The sequence below is a fragment of the Rana temporaria genome, chromosome 7 (genome assembly GCF_905171775.1).
Source record: "Rana temporaria chromosome 7, aRanTem1.1, whole genome shotgun sequence".
NCBI classification, from domain to species: domain Eukaryota; kingdom Metazoa; phylum Chordata; class Amphibia; order Anura; family Ranidae; genus Rana; species Rana temporaria.
The window spans coordinates 39,015,231-39,038,355 of record NC_053495.1 but is presented as its reverse complement, the minus strand read 5'-3'; the positions used below and the strand labels follow the sequence as shown (position 1 = coordinate 39,038,355).

The window sequence follows — 23,125 nt, the reverse complement described above, 5'->3', positions numbered from 1 at the left end:
TTTTCTGTTTCAAACTGGAGGTCAGTTTTCTTCTTTGCATTCTGCTTGGGAGCACAACCTGCCTGTACTCCAGTGGTCAGACTTCTGCTAACATATTGAGGAAGTAGGGCTGGAGAAAAAATCGATTTGAATCTTGAATCAAGTTGGGAGGTCAAATCGATTCAGATTTTGACCAAATCGATTTTTTTTTTCCATAGTACCGGCGCTCCGCAGCCTCAGCCGAAGCCTTTTCCCAGGATCGCGGCAGGATTTTTTAGGCAAGGCCGTGGCTTTAGACCTATTCTGCGGCCTTTTCCCAGGATTGCGGCGGACTAGGCTGAAGCCGCGGCCTCGCCTAAAAACTCCTACCCGCAGCTCCTTAGGACCGGTGCGGTGTCCATCAGGAAAAAAAAACTCAATTTGAATCGTGAATTTTGTTTTGTTTTTTTAAATCGCAGATTTTTTTTGGTGCCAAAATTGCCCAGCTCTATGAGGAAGTACAAACATTGGATTTTGAAGGTGCCACACAAACAAATTTGTTTATTAAAAAATAACACGATTTTATTTTGACATTTGTTAAAAATAATATTTCACATGTAAAATCACGAAAAAAGTGTTCATACGATTATGATACAGGTGCAGTAACTTCAGCTCGACATGTTTCGCCAGCTTATGGCTTCTTTAGAAGACATTAAAGAGTACTGCATACATAATCATCGACTGTATTTAAAGAATTTTTAATGAACTGCATATTAGGAGGCTATTCAAAGGAGATATCAGTGGCCTGGGTGGTCTGCCCAGGAGAGATTGGATGTTCAATCTGGAGGATTATATATAAAGGGGTGCTACATATAAATGGGGGTTATAAATGGTACCTTTGTCCCATCAAAGTATAGGCAGAAAATTGGAAAGGAGGCTGGGGGTGGACTTTTATGGTACCGTATATCAACTGATATCCAGTCAAAATTTAAGAAATTACAAAAAAAGTTTTATTACAAACATAAGATAATTTTTCACATTCATAGAATAAAACACTTAATCATGACAACCATGAAGAACAAGCTAATTCATGGTTGTCATGATTAAGTGCTGTATTCTATGAATATGTAAAATTATCTTATGTTTGTAATAAAACTTTTTTGTAATTTCTTAAATTTTGACTGGATATCAGTTTATATACGGTACCATAAATGTCCACCCCCAGCCTCCTTTCCAATTTTCTGCCAATCTAGAGGATTGTCTGCTTGATGGTAACTGGTTTGGGATCTAACCATAGGTTACTATTAGAAATTAAACATATTCAACCCTTTGGCAACTTTTCCATGCTTTTCTGGCCCTGTTCCATCTGGCATTAATATATTGGCCTGATTTGCAATTGTGTATTCATCCCTGCGGTTTCACCGATATCTCCTCTGAATACCCTCCTGATATGCAGTTCATTAAAAATACTTTATATACAGTCAGTGATTATGTTGTATGCAGTACTCATTGAAGTCTCATGAAGAAGCATAGGCTGGTGAAACATGTAGAGCTGAGGTTACTGCACCTGTATCATAATCATATGAATACTGTATCATGATTTTACATGTGAAATATTGTTTTTAACAAATATAATCAAAATAAAATCTTGTTATTTTTTATAAAAAAATTTGTTTGTGTGGCACCTTCAAAATCCCATTTTCGTACTTCCTCAATATTTTGATTATGAAGTCATGTGGTGCCTATGACTTTCTGACACACGGCAACTTGCCCAACTTCTGCTAACATGCCCTCCTACTCAGCTAATCACTGGCATGATCAGTGTGCTGCTGTTTCACTTCCTCCTGCTGACACACCCACATGCTCATCACAGCGTATGTCTGTCTCTGCATTAAACACTGGACTTTGCTTGTACTCCGTACAAGTTTCTGCCGCCACGTCCCGCCTTCCCCATCCTCAAAAGGAGTCTCCACCCCATCTCTTTAAGGCCCTTATGAAGCCAAGAACAGAGGTCATGTGACTGCTTAAAAAAGAAAAAGTGAAAAAAAATGTTGGTCATGTCATCTGGCTCCCCTGTGTCAGTCAGCTGTGGCTGCAGGGGAGAGGAGGGAGTGACGACAATGGCTGAGACATGGGAGCCTATGGGTATTGTCACCACTCTCGGAATTCCCAGCTGTTGTCAGTACTCTCTCCTCTCCCCTGCAGCAACCGCACCAGGGTGACTCCCTTTGATCAGCGCAGCCTGTTATAGCCTGTTAAGTTAATCGAGGGACAAAAACTGACAGGGCGGTACAACCACAATGCCCATACATGAATCAAAATGTGTCTGGTCCCTGCTGAACTGAACTTTGATCCATAAATGAGGTGGTGTCATCCACCTGGCAGTCCATGGATGAGTCATTTTTTTTTGTTCAACCAGCGGGTTGAATGACAAAAACAGACTCAATTCCCCCATCCTCCCCACTGAGCTATTTTATTCTGACAGCAGGGAGATGCTGTCAGAATACAATGATCAGAGATCAGGCTATGGCCTACACACTGATCGAGCGGGAAAAATCCAACACAACCTCCTTGCCTATACATGGATCAAAATTTGGACAGTCCCTGCAGAACCAGGACGGCTGAAAGGGCTGTGTTGGGGTTTGAATTGATTGATCTTTTTAGCAGCAAATGGGTTTTGTATTCTCATACAAGTCCTCAAACGGCTCCCCTACTCTGTCTGTGTTTATAACTTGTAAACTTGCCTGGAGTTCAGCTTTAAATTTACTTTGTAATAATTCTGAGGCGATCTACTGAGATATCTAGAATCTACAATCTCTCATTTAAAGTCTGGGAAGTTAATAAAAGAAAAGAAAGCAGATTAATCAGCTAATACATTTAGGATTAAACAATCAGATGCCGGGATCAGGGGGACGTGTTAATCACGAAACGTGCATCGGCGGCCAATCTCTGAGCTCATCCATACCCCCAGCTGATCCCGGCATCTGATCAGAGAGCCGAGCGGGAGGATACAACGCCACAAGTCGTCTGCCTATCGAGCACAGACTGCCGCACGGTAACCAGAAACGCTTCCAGCTCCAGTGCCGGGGAGGCACTTTCTAAAATAAGAGGCCAATCGGCACACTGTCTTTTATTTGCTTTTAAAATAAATGGAATCACGCTATGAGATCCCCTTTGTATTTTTTGGTATGAACACCCATCGTTTCTAAGGTTGGAGTTCCAGGTCCAGTCCATGCCATTCAGTGTGCAGGCACTTATCCTGCTCAGTGTTCATGACTATCTTTTTCATTAAAGTTGTCCATGTGTTGTGGTAAGCGCAATATTAACCTTGAGCACTTTGGGTGAAGCTGTGTTGTTTGGTGAAGGCATTACTACCACGTTGAACTCAGATTACATAACAAGCTCTGGAAGAACCTCCCATATATGTTGTTTCCTTTACTCTGGCTGTTGGACTTAATTTATTTCTTATTGGGACATTCACTTACTATTGTTCATAATTTACTGTTCACATCACTTGTTTGTTGCTGTTTGTTTGGTTTACCATTACATTTGTGTTCACCATCATAGGTAACCCATCTTTGTATAAGATTATAATCAATACAATCACCCACTGTTCCTTGTAGGAACCACTAGCGCCCTCACCTTTCCACTATCTTGTAATCACAGATCACCACTGTTTTGAGGAGCAGCTTTATTTATAACGCTAATATATATTTTCTTATATTTTCTTATTTTGGCGCGGAAATTCACCTTTTTCCGAACGACTGGGTTGGATTACTAAACTGCAACAGAAAAAAGTGAGGTCGCTTCACTAGGCAGGGGTTCCTAGATCAAAGCACTGTTTGAACAGTGTAAGGCTAAGAGTAGATGTGCGGTTGCACAGGGGTGTTCATATGCCATGGTTGCAATGCTTGGCTTCGCAGCCAAGGCAATGTCTAGCCAACATATCACGATCAGCAACAAGCCAACTGAACGTGACCCATTCAAGTGACTGCAAACACCCTGCAACTGTTCTGCAATGCACATGGTTGGGGTGTGTTTGCTTGGCAAAACTAGGGATAAAACAGGCAGCAAGGTGGTGTCACATCCCCTCCTCACTACCTGTCAAAAAGCATTCCAAATGTGAAGCAGCAGGTTTAGAAACACATCTAAACCTAGCCTTAAAAACCTTAAGGCCTGATTCACACCTATGCAGGTTGCAGTTTGAATATTGCTGGTGCATTTAGCGTTTTTCAATACATGCTCTTGATACATTGAAATCTATGGAACCAAAAAACAGAAACAAGTCCCTGGCCCTTTCCAGAGAATGCACAGATGTCCATAGAAAACCATGTCCAATGGACTGTAATGTGTTTCTGCAAAACTGAAAATGCACAAAAAAATGCATAGGTGTGAACCAGGTCTTAGGCCTCGTACACACGATAGGATCGCCAGAGGACAACGGTCTGAAGGACCGTTTTCATCAGTCCAAACCGATCGTGTGTAGGCCCCATAGACTTCGGGCAAAAAAATGAGAACTTGCTTTAAAATTTAACCGATAGACGCCTAACCGATAGGTCAAAACCGATTGTTAGTATCGGTTTTTTCAGCACTTCGTTGTGTTTTACGTCACCGCGTTCTGACACAATCGTTTTTTTTAACTGATGGTGTGTAGGCGCGACGGACCTTCGGACCGTTCTCATCGGATGGACTGATCGTGTGTACAAGGCTTTAGACAGGTAACAGACCACAATCATGTATTTATTTCAGTTGTGTTTAGCCGTTTGCCTGGAGTTTACCTTTCAGGCAAAATCCAATTCTATTCAATATGTACTTAATGGCTTCTACAATTCTGTAAAAAAAATATCAACTTTAGGTTTCCTGGTGTCTTACGATTTAAAATGTATGCCTCTTTTCTTGCGCTCCTTCTCAACCGTCTCGTTTTGCTAAAAGCATTTCAAGATAATTTACCTGGACATTGATTTGCAGAAAATGCATTCTCTTAATGGCTGTATTTCCACATAATTAAACTGGCTTTTAAGAGATAACCTGCAGTTCAAAACAAGCCTCATTTCGTCAAATCAGCTGTCGTATGAAACAGAACGCATGTGCCATTGCCAAGCAATTACTTGAGAACAGCAAAAAGATTATGTAACGTTATTTGGTCTCTGTTCACTCTGGGGGCTAGAAAAAGTTTCTTTAATCTAAAACAAGCTCCTTTAACCCCTCTTTGCCAAGTTGTCACATAGGAATAATAATGCAAAATATTTTCAGATGATTAAATGCAATTAAGTAATTGCCAACTGCACCCTTCCCTCTCTTCCATATCCTGATTATTGGGGGGGGCTGTTCACATGCAATGAAGTTTTTTTGCCTTATTGCATTCTCTGCATTAAGGTAAAAAACTTCTATTGTTAGCTCCCCCCAATACTTACCTGAGCCGGATCTCTATCCAGCGCAGTGCCCAAGAGCAGCGATACTGCACCCTCTCCCTCCTCATTGAACTCAGTGAGAACAATTGGCTCCTGCTGGTGTCAAGGCAATCAAATCCAGTGACAATGGAGACGGGGGGGGGGCAGTCAGGATGTGTGTGTCTATAGACACATACAGCCTGGCTCAGGATTGAGACCTGCACGTGTGCAACTAAAGGAAGGGGCTTCCTATGGTGACACATGAAGAAGAGGGGAGCCAAGAGTCGGTGGGGAGCCTGAGGGATTAGGTCAGTATGACATGTTTGTTATTTAGAAAAAATAAATACATAACTTTACAATCACTTTAAAGAATCACCTGACACTTTCAGGTACATTGGATATTTGATCCTTTGCTGTTTACTGTGGTTACAAACACCAGCCGCTACCTCAGTACGGCCTTCATTAGTGACATAGGGGCTGGCAGATGGAACCACAAAGCACAGAAGGGGACCCTCGAGTGGGACCCTGCTGAAGATTCTCTCATTGCCCTTTCAAACCTCTGCATTACAGTATGCAGTAATGTGTGTTTTCTATTAGGCTGGCCATAAACTATACTATTTTCTTGTACAATTTTACTAGATTTACTAAAACCATATAACAGGAGGTCAAACCTAAACACTTTTTGTTTGTATGCAATCAGGCCGGCCTTGAACTACAGTTGAAAGTAAATCTAAAGGAAAATTGTATAATGTATGGCCAGCCTTAGACCCCTTTCACAGGCAGTTTTCAAGCATTTTAGGGCCAAAAACAGCGCCTGTAAAGCACCTGAAAACCACATTCCATTAATTTCAGTGCGACTTTTCACACCCGGGTGGTATGCTTGCGGGACGTTAGGAAAAGTCCTGCAAGCAGCATCTTTGGGGTAGTTTGCCATGCCAAATGAATAACCAGTGCGTCCAAAACGCTGCAACACAAGCGTTTTCGAACCCCTTCTTCGGCCGCTAGTGGGGGTTAAAAGCGCTCCGCTAGTGGCTGAAAGGCATGCTTAAACAGTGGTAAAACGAGCAGCACTTTACCGCTAACGCTCGGGCGGCCCCAGTGTGAAAAGGGTCTTAGAATGTGCTGCCAATTCAACCAAAAACTAAAGTGCACCTTTTTTTTTCACATTACATTAAAGTACGTTACCATGCATTGTTAGTATGAAATGCAGGTGCATTGCTTCCACTGAAAATGGATGGCACTGAAATGCACGAACACATGTGTGTTGCGATAACACCTGCATTAACGCACAGGTTAAAACAAAACATACAGTAGGCGTGAAGAGAGTAAAGATCAGCAGGGTGCCATGTGAGTATTAACAGTTTTTTTTTACAGGCAGCTATTTTTTAAAAATGTTTTTTTAAGTGAAAACAAGTTGTTTTAATTAAGAATTTGACAACAGTCTTTCCTACAAAGAGCTTGTGCACCATTTTATAACTACTAAGGCCTAAGGCCTCATTCACACTGGCTTAGGCTGGCTTCGCCCACACAGAGTGCATAGGTGTTCCATGCATCTACATGCAAGCAGTCCCATTCATGTCTCTTTAAACGCAGAAGCTACATGCACATGGCCATTGGTCCCAATTTGACAGCCATGCAGGTATGTTTGGATGAACGCACACTGTCTGTGTTTGGAACTGTGCACCCACACAGATGTGAAATTGGAGCCAGCGGCTGTAGCTGTGCAACCGATATGTCGCAAACAAACGTGAATGGGACATTGAACAAGCTAAGTTAGAAGCTGATTGGCTACCATGCACAGCTGCACCAGATTTTAAGTGCTCCAGTTTTAGTAAATCTCCCACAATGTGTCTGTGTCCACACTGGGTAAGTGACAGGAAGTGAGGGGTAATTTACCCAACAGATGGCAATAAAAACCTTTCTCCCTTCTCTTCTTCCAGAAAAAGAAAACAGAAATGGGATTTACCGTATTTATCGGCGTATAGCGCGCACTTTTTTCCCCTTAAAATCAGGGGAAAATCATGGGTGCGCGTTATACATCGATCCCCGCTTTCTAAGCGCCGCCGACGACATATACTGAGTGCAGTACACCCGGGTACACTCGGCTACGCTCGCGGTCACACCCTGTGCCGCCTCCTAGCCTTTATGCGAGAGGAGCCGAGCGTGGCCGAGCCCAGCCGAGTGTACCCGAGTGTACTGCACTCGGTATATGTCGGTGGCGGCGTTCAAAAACAGCACGGGAGAAGCAGGAAGGACACCACGAATGCCGCAGACCGACCGGACAAGGCCGCCGATGGACGCCGGGCAACTGTAAGTAACTGTAACTGTAAACTGTCAGTATTTCTTTTTTTTCCTTAAGATTCCCTTCTAGGTTTGGGGTGCGCGCCATACGCCGGTGCGCGCTATAGGGCGATAAATACGGTAAATGTAATTGCTTCAACATGCCTGTATACTGAATGTTATCAACAAAAATTAAGAGATAAGAAATCGAGCCTTACTGTTTAACATTTTGGGCCAATTCAGATGTTAAAGCAGATGTAAACCCTAACTGGATAGCACTTGAAAATGCAGTAAAGTTGTCTCTTTCGCAAGGCATCTCCAGCCTCGGGGGGGGCAACCTCATAGAAGGTAATAGGGATCTATTATGCAGGTGCAGCCAGCAGAGAGCTTCATTAAGCCCTGGTTCACACTGGTGCGATTGGACATGTCAAATCGACAGCATTTGACGGAAATGGCACCGCGCTAATTGGTGTGACGCCGCATCTGCGGTGCTGCACCAATTTCAAAAAGTAGTTCTTGTACTACTTTTGCGATTTCGCGATTAGCATCTGTGCAGGTTTCTGCACAGATGTCTCTGTAATCGTGACCAAAATCGGGACTGCAGCGGGAGTGAAATCATGCGAGTTCAGCTGATCTCGCATGGCTTCACTCCCACAGCTTAGTGTGAACCTGGGCTAAAGGTTATAAACATTAGTGGAAGTCATAGCTGTGTGTGATGGAGGTAAGTAGGTATCTAGAGAGGGTAAAGTACTTTAGATGATGGGGAAGAGCTGTTATTTGGGGATTGTTAAGAGTGTTGTTACATGATAGAAGGAGCAATAAACCGCAGCCTGTATGCACAGGTACTGTTAGATGTCACAACATGAGGTCACATTAGGTTGCAGCAGGTTATGTAATAATTGTACCTATTTAACATACTTCAACTTAGATGACACATGCACATTTATTTCTTATTTTTTATTCCAAAATGCATTTATTTTATGTATAAAAGTTGCATGTAGCTCAATTCACTAAGCTTGCATTATTTGCTGTAATGACTGCCAATGTGTATGTAAACCCTAACAATAAACTTTACGTATTTGAACCATTTTTATCTGTTAAATATATCATAAAGCCTCGTACACACGGTCAGACATCCAACAACCTTTTCTTGGATTATTGTCCGAACTGATTTGTCCGGTCACACCCATAGCATACACACACTCAGGCCCCGTACACACGACCAGTTTCCTCGGCAGAATTAAGCTTCCGACCGAGTTTCTGGCTGAATTCTGCCGAGGAAACTGGTCGTGTGTACACTTTCGGCCGAGGAAGCCGACGAGGAGCTCGACGAGGAAATAGAGAACATGTTCTCTATTTCCTCGTTGTTCTATGGGAGCTCTCGTCCCGCCGAGCTCCTCGGCGGCTTCAGGGCTGAACTGGCCGAGGAACTCGATGTGTTTGGCACATCGAGTTCCTCGGCCGTGTGTACGAGGCCTAAGACTTTTCTGCAAACTTTTCCAAAAATTACCCAACATCACGTGGTTTTTCTGCTCTTTACCGCCACCCTTTGGTTAACTTCTGCTATTGTTGGTTGGTTTTAACATTGGTTCTGAGCATGCGTATTTGCACTTTGTACAAAAGTTTGTTGGCTTGCTGTACACACGGTCAAACAAGGCACCATCGGACTTTTGTTGCTGAAAAGTTGGTCCGTTTGCAGACCCAACTTTTTGTCCGATGAAACCCGAAAAAGTTGGTCCGATGGAGCGTACACACGGTCGGACAAATTTGAAAACTTGCAGATTTTGAAGTTTGTTGGCAAAAAGTGTAACCGTGTGTATAGGGCTTGAGAATCATTTTGTTAGATCTGTTTAAAAAGTGCAACAAAAAAAAAATGTTGATTTTGTCAGAAATTCAGAGCTGCCCTTTGTCCTCTGAACACTTCCTGTGTTATCTTACAAAGTCCTCATAGTACTAGTTTTGGACTACAGAATGCTTAGTCTTAATGCTGTAAGGAATTGAGAGTGGGGATGGTTGAGTAGTTTGGCAAAAATACATTGGGCAGGGCTAACACCAAAGCAATGAGAGACTGACAGTGTCCGCAGCCATTTGCATGTAATCGGACATTCGGTGATTACCTGTGAATGATCGGCCCCAGACATGCACTGTTTGCATCCAGGGCCATTCATTTACTGGTAAGCACTGCATGTCTGATTCATGTGAATGGCTGCGGACACTGTCAGTCTCTCATTGCTTTGAATGGGGCTTCCCACCAACAGCTGTTTGCAGGAAACTCTGCTGAGTCCACAAAAATGCTGCGTGTTGTCAACCCACAACAGGATTTAAAGGGGTTGTAAAGGTACAATTTTTTTTTCCTAAATAGCTTTACCTTAGTGCAGTCCTCCTTCACTTACCTCATCCTTCCATTTTGCTTTAAATGTCCTTATTTCTTCTGAGAAATCCTCACTTCCTGTTCTTTTGTCTGTAACTCCACACAGTAATGCAAGGCTTTCTCCCTGGTGTGGAGTGTCGTGCTCGCCCCCTCCCTTGCACTACAGGAAAGTCAGGACTCTCTATCTGCGTTGCAGGTAGAGAAAAGAGCTATGTATTAGTGGGTGTCCTGACTCTCCTGTAGTCCAAGGGAGGAGGCAAGCACGACACTCCACACCAGGGAGAAAGCCTCGCATTATGGTGGTGAGCTACAGACAGAAGAACAGGAAGTGAGGATTTCTCAGAAGAAATAAGGACATTTAAAAGCAAAATGGAAGGATGAGGTAAGTGAAGGAGGACTGCACTAAGGTAAAGGAAGCTATTTAGGGAAAATAAATTGTACCTTTACAACCCCTTTAAGAGCTGAGTGCATTTCGGCCAGATCAACAGATATTTTAAAGGGGTAAAACACAGGGAAATGTACATGTATTGCAAAGATGTACTACATATTTATTTTTCTTGCGATCATTTTTAGCTCTCGTCGCTGAAAATAGCAATCATTCTGGCAAATAACAATCATCATAGATTAGTGAATTGAGCCTGTAATCAATTATTATTATCATTGTAGCATAGAGTGTGATTATGCAATATGCAGCTTGATACAAAAGATCTAAAATGAACAGCATGGTAGTTATACAGCAAACTTTAACAAGATAGATGATTTAAAGTGGACCTGTATTTTAATATTATTATAAAGCAATATTAACAGTCTTGCTGGGATAGATTAATAAAAATGCCAAGGCTTTTGATTCTATGAGCAGCACTGGAGAGAGGCTGAAACAGCTTTTTCTTTGGGAAATGTAAGCATTTTAGTACTTACAATGGGGCCAGATTCACAGAGAGCTTACGGCGGTGTAACGTAAAGCCGTCCGGCGCAAGCCCGCCTAATTCAAATGGGGCGTGTGTCATTTAAATTAGGCGCACTCCCGCACCGAACATTCTGCACATGCTCCGTGTGAAAATTTCCCCCCGTGCTTTGTGCGAAATTACGGCGCCCCAACGTATTTTTTTGAACGGTGACGTGCGTTACGTCGTTTCGTATTCCCGGACGTCTTACGCAAAAAAAAAAAAAATTGAAATTCGACGCGGGAACGGCGGCCATACTTTAACATGGCTGTTCTAAGTGTAAGCCATGAAAAAGCAGGCTTATGTTTGCGACGGGAAAAACCGACTAGCGACGACGTAAGAGAATGCGACGAACGCGCGTACCTTCGTGGATCGCCGTAAACAGCTAATTTGCATACCCAACGCTGGAAAATGACGCAAACTCCACCCAGCGACCGCCGGAAAATTACACCTAAGATCCGAAGGCGTACGAAGCCGTACGCCTGTCGGATCTTAGCCAAAAGCCGTCGTATCTTTGTTTGTGAATTACAAATAAAGATACGACGCGGCAAATTTGAAAGTACGCCGGAGTATCAGTAGATACTCCGGCGTACTTTTTCTGTGAATCTGGCCCAATGTTTTTATTGGGTCATCCCAGCAAGGCTGTGAACATAGCATAAGATGCTTTATGTACACACGGTAAAAAAAGATGCATGAGGTTTGGTGAGTACAAAAGACACATGCTCATTCCTTATACAGTATGGTATGGAAAAGAACTCTGTACAATAGGATAGGTAGGACTTTCTATGTAACACAATGTACAGTATGTATGACACATGGCCATTTTTGCATAGCAAGGGGTGGAAGACTTATGAACAGTATGGTAGATAGACTGAGACATAATGTACACAATGTGTGCAAGAAATGGGACCAGTAATTGGAAAACATGAGCAGGGTAACTGGAAGATATTGTACAGCAAGGTCCTATTATTCCTTCCTTAAAGCGGAACTAAACTTTTTTAGACAAAATTACCTATTTTTAATCATCATGCTGCTAGAATTATTGTTGGTTCACACTGGGGCGACTTATGCCGCGTACACACGATCGGTTAAACCGATGAGAATGGTCTGATGGATCGTTTTCATCGGTCAAAACCGATCGTGTGTGGGCACCATCGGTTAATTAACCACCGGTTAAAAAAAAGACAACTTGTTTTAAAATTAACCGATGGATTCCCAACCGATAGAACAAAACCGATCGTTAGTAGGCACAACCATTGGTTAAAAATCCACGCATGCTCAGAATCAAGTCGTCGCATGCTTGGAAGCATTGAACTTTGGTTTTTTCAGCACGTCGTTGTGTTTTACGTCACCGCGTTCTGACACGATCGGTTATTTAACTGATGGTGTGTAGGCGCGAGGGACCATCAGTCAGCTTCATCGGTTAACCGATGAAAACGGTCCATCGGTCCGTTCTCATCGGATGGACTGATCGTGTGTATGAGGCTTTAGTCGCTTGACAAGTGGTGCTCCACTCAGTGCAAAGGAACCATTCTAATCGGAGTGACTCAAGTCGGGCAACTTTAAAGTAAATAGAAAGGAAAATATATTTCAATTACTTGTTTTAAACAATTTTTTTCTAAATTTCTTTAGTTGCTTCCTGGTTTCTGGCCTAGGTCAAAATGATGTCATAAATCCCAGTAGTCAATACTCCCAGTGAGTATCTTTTCATCTTTCATCTAAAGGAGGGGAGGAGGGGCTTTCTCACCTAAGCACACCATCCTTCCGACATGACTGAGCAAAAGGCAGATGGATTCCAGGAAGTAAATTCTACATGAATCAACTGCCCTTAAAGGGTCACTAAAGGAAAAACTTTTTTTAGCTGAAATGACTGTTTACAGGGCATAGAGACATAATAGTTAACTGATTCCTTTTAAAAATGATTAAAAATAGATAAAAAAACAATCATATAATGTGCCTGCAGTGTAGTTTCGTTTTTGCTGTTGTTTGCTGGTTCTCTGATGTACAGAGAGCCACTAGAGGGCAGTCAGCCAATAGAGAGCAGTGATACTTTGTCTAAAACTCCTCAGCACCAATCCAGTTTCGTTTTACACACAGTAATCACACCTCCTTGATTAGTGACCACCGTGGGAAATCTCCCAGTACTGTGGTTATCAGGAAACAGGCAACCAGGAAGTGTCCAGAACAGAGAGGATTTACAGCAACATGAAAGCAAAAACGAACAATGAGGACATGAAACCAGGACTGCAGTAAGGTAAAGGAAGCTATTTAGCTAAAAAAAAAAATTCCTTTAGTGACCCTTTAATCAAGATGTCCGCGACTAGATATTTTAGGGGGATTTCTCAAGAAAACTAAGCATGGAAACATGGATGGGGGAGTTTGCTTAGAATATTAAAATGAATTAAACAGCATTTTTATTTTGTGGTGTTCAGATACAATTTAGTTCCGCTTTAACTGTATGGAAAGCAAATCAGGGCATAATGTACAGCATGATATGGAAAAGATGTGATTAATTACTTTTCAGTAGGTTAACTGGTGTGTAATATACAACATGCTACGTATTGTATATGACCAATTACTGTGCAGTTTATAAGTTGGGCTTAATGTACAGCATTGTAAGCACGGTTGTGTGACCAATGATTGTTCAGCTGCATAACTGGGACATAATGTTTGGCATGGTATAATAAGACCTATTATTTTACAGAAGGGTAAGTGGGGCATAATGTACAACATTGTTGTAACCAATTATTGTACAGCACGGTGAGTTGGACATGGCAGGCAATGCATATGACCATTTATTGTACAGTGGGATGAGTGGGACAACATGTACAGTATGGTAGGCAATGCATGTGACCAACGTAGTACAGCAAAGTCAGTGGGACATAAGGTGCTAAGGAAGGCATGTGACCACTTGCTGTACAGCTACATAGGTGGGACATATCATACAGTATAGTATGCAATGCATATGACCATTTATTGCACAGTGGGATGAGTGTGACAAAATGTACAGTATGATAGGCAATGCATGTGACCAACATAGTACAGCAAAGTCAGTGCTAAGGAATGATTGTGACCAGTTGCTGTAACGCTGAATAAGTGGGGCATAGCATAAAGCATAGCATACAATGCATAAGACTAAATACATAACAGCAGGGTAAGTGGGATATGTCATACAATATTGTAGCTAATGCATGTGATCGACTACTGTAAAGCAGGATATGTGAGCTATAACAAACAGCATGGTAAGCAATGTGTGTGACCAATAATTGTACAATTGTTTAGGCAGGACTTAACATACAGCACAGTAAGCAATGCATATGACCAAGTACTGGACAGCAGGGTAAATGGGACATAATGTACAACATTGTAGGCAATGCACGTGGTCAATTATTGTACAGCAGGGTAAGTAGAACACAATGTACAGCATGGTGACATGCATGTAACCAATTATTGAAAAACAGGGTAATCAAAACATAATGTATAGCATGGTCATTAAAGCGTGATTGCCAACATACCACAGGGGCATCCTACACAAAGAATAGGCTACAAAAATGTACCTTCATCTCAATGACGGTCTGCAGAGCTTTGGTCTTTGCCGATTCGGGCTGATGTTGATTCCGTCTGTGCAGCTCCTGTGGAGGAACACGATAAAAATAAGCCTGTCGACTCATACTTAAATTTTATTAATAGATCATATAAGAATTGTCCACTACAAAAACCGGGCTGAAAGTTAATTTGTACAAGCGTATCCGGGAGTCTACAGGTATACGAGACTGCAGCAGTCACTGTCTTGTGTTACAGCCAATGCATGAATTAATGCTGGGAGCACTATCAATTATTAATGTTCACCATTGCCAAGGTAGCAGGCTACATCTAAGTGCTAATAACAGCATTCCCGCTGTCCTGTTGATGAGATGGCATGTATTCCAATTAATGAAGATCAACACAGGCCGGGATCTTAAAGTGCAACTCTTCTGATATACTTCTAAAGAGATGTGTAGGAATTGCAATTTTATTAACAATTGTATAGGTTTTGGGGTACTATTAAGGGTGATAATCAACTGCATCTCCCATGTATATTAACCAGCACCTCTATACCATGTAAGCCTCGTCTCAGGCCTCGTACACACAATAGGTTAACCAGAGGACAACGGTCTGATGGACCTATGGGCCCCATAGGTTATTTAACCATCATTTAGCCAACTTGCTTTAAATTTAACCGATGGATTCCTAATCGATAGGTCAAAACCAATCGTTAGTAGGCACGACCATCGGTTAAAAATCCAGGCATGCTCAGAATCAAGTCGACGCATGCTTGGAAGCATTGAACTTCATTTTTTTCAGCACGTCGTTGTGTTTTACGTCACAGCGTTCTGACACGATCGGTTATTTAACCGATGGTGTGTGGGCGCGACGGACCATCAGTCAGCTTCATCGGTTAACCGATGACAACGGTCCTCTCATCGGATGGACTGATCGTGTGTACGAGGCTTCATACTACTTCATAAAACAAATCTGCCTTTACCTTCCCTAATCCACTGATCTAATCCACAGTCCTAGTTAAAATCCTAGTCCTGGGTGTTGGGCTCCTTTACCTGTTTCCCCAGTCATTGCATAATAAAGCATTCAATGCTTGAGTGGCCAATCACCAAGATGCCTAGCAGATTACTGACTATATGGTATGAATGGTATTTGCTTTGGCTGCAGACAGGAGTGAGGTAGGTGAGTGAAGGCACCAGATTTGGAGGGTCAGAAAGCAGAATGGACAGCAAATGCATTTCTGTAACTTCACCCTACAAAAACAATCATAAAAAATTGTAATAAACAACTGTACAATTCTATTTAGCTAGTACATATTAACAAAATAATAATAATAAATTATAAATAATATTATAATAAATTATAAATTACTATTTCATTTTATATAAGACTAAATAATAAATAAAAGACTAAACAAATAAATAAAGAAAGAAAGAACTTAAAGTAGAACTTTACCCATAACTTGATAAAAAAATAATGCTCTTTAGCAAGCAAACATTCCACATTATTAATTATGCTTCCAAAATTAGTGCGTGCTGTAAATTTCCTCCAGCATTGCTCCTGTTTCTGCTTGATGGAGGCTGCCAATTTTGCAGCAAATATTTAGGCTGTCAGCAGATCAGTCTCTACTGGCTCCGATTTTTGGCCCAGTGCGTAAAAATAGAGAGCAACTGAGCATGTGCAGAGCAGTATGAGACAGTGTATTACTGAATTTTAAAACAGAATAGGCACTTATTTTTTATGTTTTACATAGCTATACCTGCAAAAGGGGCCAGTCTGAAGCAATCTAGCAGGACCTAATTGTCTGACTAAAGTTCCACTTGAGGCTGGGTTCACACTACTACACTACTTTCATCCTACTTTGCTCTGTGTTCAATGTTTCCCTATGAGAGCGTCTTGTAGCGTCCTACACAAGTCGTCCGACTTTGAAAATGCTCCCTGTACTACTTTTGGTCCTACATTGATCCTACTTCAGGCCCATTGAATATCATTGAAGTCGGACCAAAGTAGTATCCTGTTCATGAAAGTAGGATGGATGTAGGACCAATGTAGGATAAATGTAGGACCAATGTAGCAGAGCAAAGTAGGATGAAAGTAGTGTAGTAGTGTGAACCCAGCCTTAAGCATGGGTCTTCAAACTACAGCCCTCCAGTTGTTCAGGAACTACAATTCCCATCATGCCTAGTCATGTCTGTGAATGTCAGAGGGATGTGTAGTTCTGCAACAGCTGGAGGGCCGTAGTTTGAGGATCCCTGACTTAAAGTAAACCTGTCTTGAGAAAGGCTACCATTTTGATCTCCCGTTCTGAAAAAAAAAAAAAACAACTGCTGCACTAATCCAGTGGCTTCGGTAATTTGAGTCACCTACTGAAACAAGTATTTAGAGTAAAAAAAAATGTATTCAGACAAATACCAGGGTACAAATATACATATAGACATTTCCATAATAAGTCATACAGTCAATAAGGACCATATTCAAAAAAGAGATCAAAACAGTGCAAAGGAAAGATAATGTATACAGTACCCAAAAACACAGTACAAAATAATAAACTGGATCAGGGTGGGAGGTAACAGACCATTTTATATGATTTCACAATAAAAAAACAGGACAGGAAAAGAGAAAATAGAAAAACTTGAGAAGCGCATAAAAGCCACCATAACAAAGGAAATGGTAAGTGCCCCAGTGAAACCATGGGAAGGACGGACACACTATCCCACACTACTAGATTTTGGAAAGCGACTGAATCGCTATAGGCCCGCCAGCATGTCCACAAAGTGCATACTTTCTCAGGGCCCAAACTGTCTGAGGGGTGTAGAAGATTTCCAGTGACGAGATATGGCTACCCGGGCAACTGATAAGCAATGCCTAAGGATGCCAGTTTTGATTTTGGAAATGAACTGAAATAAGTACAGTAAAACCTTGGTTTGAGACTAACTTGGTTTGAGAGCATTTTGCAAGACAAGCAAAACATTTTTAGAAATTTTGACTTTATATACATGTAACTAATGCTGGCCATACAATATACGAAAAATCGGGCGAAAATCGGTCGTCCAGACAGTTCGTTAGTTTTTCGTACAGTTAATGGGCACAAAATCGATAATCGTTGGGAACTTTTTGAGCCGAAAAAACAAAGGACAAGTTTGGAAATTTTCTGCCGAACGAATGATAAATCGGAAGGTTAATGTGTTTCCCGTCCGAACTTTCTGCACTAGGTATATGAAAAAAAAAAATATATATTTATTTTTTATTTTTGTCCACTGAACGGTTTATCGGTCATTACATGATGGCACTATCGTTTGCGCTCAGGACCGAACCTCGTTTTTCGTTCGGACGATTTTTCGTGGAGTTCTTCTATTTATCTTGACCTCAAATATGTGTACATTTTGATATATAACTCAGCATTTGGCTGACTAACAAGTGTGTATATTTGGATTTCTAGAGATTAGGCATTTTCCAGTACAATGGCTGTAATTCAATTAACTGATTAGTCAACTAGCCTGGCATGACGTTAATGTACAGGACGGCTATTGGAAGTTCATTGAGGGACACAGGGTTCTGAGACATTTGGGTTATACTGCCACCCACAAGAGCATCTGGACATTATAATTATTGTGCTGCACAATTTAAAATAAAATACAAGTGATAAACAACAACAATCCCCAAATACAATCATATAGTGCAAATAATTTGTGAAAATAGAAAACGTTCCCAAATGCAGACAGAGTGACTGGAATTTACTATATGTCTGCATTTGAAGACTTTTTGTATTTTCACAAATTATTTGCAATATATGATTTTCGTTGAGATTGGTATTGTTTATCACATTGATTGTATTTTGCATTGAGCTGTACTATATTTTAATTTGATCTGGAGGGTGTGGTAAAATTACCTTGGGAGTGTACAGCTTGCAATTTACTTTTTTAACATTGGGTGTTTTTGATTTGTATTTGGCAGTGCTGATTGATTTGTATATAACAGGATTTGGACATTGCCAAACAAAACAGCCTGTGACCAGCCTGCTAAAATCCTTCCCACTCCCAGCAAGCAGTGCCGAAGGCAAGACCATAGACATAAACAGGGCAACACATCTGTGACTATGTTGAATTGTGGAAGGGACTCTGTGTGGCCCTGAAATGTTGGCTTACTTTACTAATGTGACATTGCACTAATAAAAAATGTTGTTTTATGTTTGCAACAGAGCACCTCATCGTTTTACTGTGGTTTGCACTGTGCATATGAGCACCCATCTATTACCAAGGGCGAACACTGAAAAGAGTGCGGTCTTCAACTTCTGATTTATCTCCATTTTTCTAGGCCTCTTGCTAAACCAGGCATGCTAGGAGCGGGAGAAAATTTACCAGACTGGTCATTTTTTTGTTTTTCCCCAGTGTTCAAATCCTCCTGGAGGTGGCAGTTCTACCCAATCGTCTATCAGTCTTTAGTCCCTTATTGAACCCGAAAGAGAAAATTATGACATCTTAAAAAAAATAACAAATATTTTAGACTGAAAAACTAGATACTCAAGATTGTAAACAGGCAACACATAAAAATTGTTATAGCCCAATAGGTTAAAGTCCATCAGAGTTAAACTAAAATGACAGCCTAAAATTATTCTTTTTCATATGCAATATGTAATTGGTGTTTTGTGTATGAATTGCGTACGGGTAGTGTATGTACATGTATGTGTGTGTTTGTGTGTGTGAGGGGGTCTTTAATTTTTTTATATGTTTAATTATATTTCAGCCTAGGCTCACACTCATGCGGTTTGGAAAACGCCACAATCTGTGTGCATTTCACACACCGCATTCCATTCGCACTGCTCTTGTGATGCACTGCGGGTGTCAATACAAAGTTAACGACACCCCAAACCAAGGTCACATATGCCGTGAATTTGCCTGCATAGAATCACATGGTACAAAAGGACCATGCGATCCGATTGAGGTGCGGCTCAAAAAAAGATGCATGCACGTCTTTCATGCGATGTGGTCCAATTTGAGCAAATTCAAACTGAATCACATGTAAATTGCACAGGAATACAGTGTGGTTCCTGTGTAATTCACATGTGGTTCATAGCATAAACTGAGGCTTACAATTTTTGAAAACTTTTTTTACTTTATTTATTTACTATTATCATTAAGGGGCTGATATATTATGTAATAAGAATGACAGGTCCTCTTAATGAAGACATCAGGTGTCTTTCAGACTAGGAAGGGGGTAATTTTACAGCCATCTGGTTGGTTTTCCACTTCCACTGCTTTGCCATAACATGTCGTAGTTACAGTGGTAAGACAAAAACAAATCTCCTGCGCTCCGGTATTTTTTTGGAAAAGTGTTTGAAGAAAAGGTGAAACTCAATTGCAGCTCAATTAAAAGGTATCTTCCAAAGTCTTGCAGCCCTCCTCTGAATCGTTGGAATTCATAGAACTAAAAGAAACAAAAAGAGGAAAACGGAGGGCGCACCGACCTAGTGTGATACTGATTGGCTAGGGCTGATGCGTTTCAGGGGAGAACCCCTTTCCTCAGAGCTTAGTGGACTGCAGACCACTAAGCTCTGAGGAAAGGGGTTCTCCCCTGAAACGCGTCAGCCCTAGCCATGGTCACGGATCGAAACAATATCGTGTTATGCCGATGGTGTTGGTTCTTTGCTGCATTGTTACTCAATGCATTGTTACTCAAGGCCTGTTTTTAACACTCCCTTTGTGAGTATTATGATTTGTTTTTACTATTTTAATAAAATCCACCAATCAGTATCACACTAGGTCGGTGCGCCCTCCGTTTTCCTCTTTTTGTTTCTTGTAGTTACAGTGGTGGAAGGGTAATCTCCACCAAACAAATAAAATTCAAAATACTAACAACTACCTACAAAGCCATCCATAACTCTGCCCCCAGCCACATCACTGACCTAGTCTCAAAATACCAACCTAATCGTTCTCTTCGTTTTTCTCAAAACCTCCTGCTCTCTAGCTCTCTCATCATCTCCTCCCATGCTCATCTCCAGGACTTTTCCAGAGCCTCTCCAAGCCTATGGAACTCCTTACCCCAATCTGTTCGTCTATTTCTTACTCTATTGGCTTTTAGACGATCCCTGAAAACCCTCTTCTTCAGGGAAGTCTATCCTACCAACATCCAAACAACAATATTTTCATTTTGTCCATCTGATCATCCCCCAAAGCTACTACCCTTTGTTCCACTTGACCCTCCCTTATAGATTGTAAGCTCTAAAGAGCAGGGCCCTCTGACCCCTTCTGTATTGAATTGTATTGTAATTGTACTGTCTTCCCCGATGTTGTAAAGCGATGTGAAAACTGTTGGCACTATATAAATCCTGTATAATAATAATAATTACTTGATTGGTAACCATTCAAATTGATGAATTTACTTTTTACTGTTGGATAGAGTGGTGAAGGGGTAGAACTCCTATCAACTTGTAGGGTTCACCGTCCCTATTTGTCCTGTGACTGTCGTGATGGCCATTTAAAATCTGATCAGGAATATTTGCGTCTTTGTTGGCACTTCCAAGTCTTGGCCCATGCTCCATATTCAGATTTGCTCAATTGAAAGTTGAATGGGCATGGATGGGTTTTCTTAGACAATCAACAATGGCTGGCACCTGTAACGCTTCCTACTCTTAAGCCCTGTACACACGGCCCAGAATCTCATTAGGAAAAAAAACATTGTTTTTCCTGACGAGATTCTTGGCAAGAGTGTACACACACTCCATTCAAAAGAACCGCCATTCTTTTGAATGGCATGAACGCGGTGACGTCATCGACTACGACGAGCTAGCGCTCATCACATTCAATGCCATCGCCGCCATCTTGCTTCACCCTACCTATGCCTTGGAAGCTACCGCGCATGCGTCAAAGTCATTTCGAGCATGCGCGAGTTTCCATGGAGAGGTAAGTATACACACGCTCGGGTTTCTCGGCAGCAAAACACTGCTGAGAATCTCACCACAAGAAAATAGAGGGCAGGTTCTCTATTTTTCTCGAGAAACCTCAAAGCCTCGTACACACGCACGGTTTACTCGGCAAGAAAGCTCTGCCAGCAGTTTTCTTGCCAAGAAAACCGTGCATGTGTACGAGGCTTCAGACCAAAAAAATGCAAGTTTGCCTGAACTTAATACAGCCAGCCAGATAACACAGGAACATATTTCTGCTGATGCCAACTTAGTTTACAAAAGACAAACCCTCCCCCGTTTAGCAATCTCCACTTGCTGCCTTTGCACTAATGATAGTTTTGTAATAAAATGATTTTGAATATTATTATAAATATTACACAAAAGTCCTTCTCCAGACACCCAGAAACAGTGTGCAGCTATTTTATTTCGCAGTAAAACATAATAAGGGAACATAATCAAAAAAGCGAATCAATCTGCTGTGGCCCCCGGAGCTTACTTCATCTCTGGAAAAAAAAAGAACACCTTGTAGGTTAAATAAAAAAGCCAACACATGTAGCAAAAGATTATGGGCTGTTTAAGTGGAGTGGTCTCCAGAGAAGTGCCTAAGTACAACCGTGCTACCCAATACTTTCCTGTATACATTATTGGTTCCATCTGCTACTGTCTAACTCCAGCCTCTCCACCTTGTGTCTGAGCTGGTGTAACTGTGCATACTTCAGACGTCTCTCAAGATTGGATTTCAGTTCTCTCAGCACATCGATGATGTGTGGAATTTCTGATTGTCCGAACTCAAACACTGATCTCTTGTTCAAGGAACTGGAAGACAAACTAACGTAAACAGCTTCTCCCAGTCCACTTACCAGTTTCCAAATGTCACTTTAATCAGTGAGATCCGCAAGTATTCATTATGGGGAAATCCCTAGCAAAATAACCCATTTGGATGGAAGAACTGCGTCAGACCAGCTTGGCAGTTTTCAAACTCTGGAAGCTTGGCGTTGTGCCACTTCAGAGTTGTCACATTCCTTGAAGTAATACTTTCTGCAAGTAAAAAGTGTTGTAGTAAATTAGAATCCTGTAGATTTAGGATCATTTCCTATGGTGTCTGCTCATGTGACATATCTGCTCTTTAAAGGTAGCAAATCCAGCCATTACATACAGGCTTTTTATTGCTAATAACCTTAATAAAATGTATCACAACAATTAAAATTCAAAGCTGAATAAAAAGAAATCTAGTGATGCTGGAAGTTTTCAGTTTATTCTCTATTATGCAAAACTTTAAATTTTGGGGTTATTCTTGCCCCGAGATAAGAAACATTGAATAATGTATTAAAGGAGAAGTATGGGGTTATGAAAAAACAAATATCCATACTCAGGGCCGTCTTTACTATAGGGCAAACGGGGGCAGCTGCCCAGGGCCCTGTCACTGTTGGGGGCCCAAAGCAGAGCCGCCCGTTAAGCCCCTGTGCTGCCCACAAATCAGCGCTGAAAATCATCAGCAGCATGCTACTGCTTCCCTTCCCAGTGTTTTAAAATGTACAGCACCCCTGGCTTCCCTTTAGACATGCACTTCTCCCTTCCTGCCACTGGGTGCTGCTTGTATATAAAAGTGAATTAGAATGTGATTTTATAACATCCCCAGTTTGCTCTTCCTGAGGCTGACTTCTTCATGTCCTGCTCCTCAAGGTATGTCACTGTTTGCTAATCTATATTGTAAATAGAAGTTTTCTGTACAGTGTGCCCA

At 41.5% G+C, this 23,125-nt stretch overlaps 1 protein-coding gene across 4 annotated transcripts in view; it reads right to left on the bottom strand.

Moving 5' to 3' along the window:
* The window catches only part of ERC2 (ELKS/RAB6-interacting/CAST family member 2), a 1,210,774-nt gene that overhangs the window by 969,795 nt on the left and 217,854 nt on the right, over nucleotides 1–23,125 (bottom strand). For all 4 annotated transcript variants that reach the window (XM_040359253.1, XM_040359254.1, XM_040359255.1 and 1 more), the window contains exon 4: nucleotides 14,501–14,575. In XM_040359253.1, coding sequence (XP_040215187.1) covers nucleotides 14,501–14,575 — 75 coding nt within the window. The remainder of the gene's footprint in view (nucleotides 1–14,500; nucleotides 14,576–23,125) is intronic.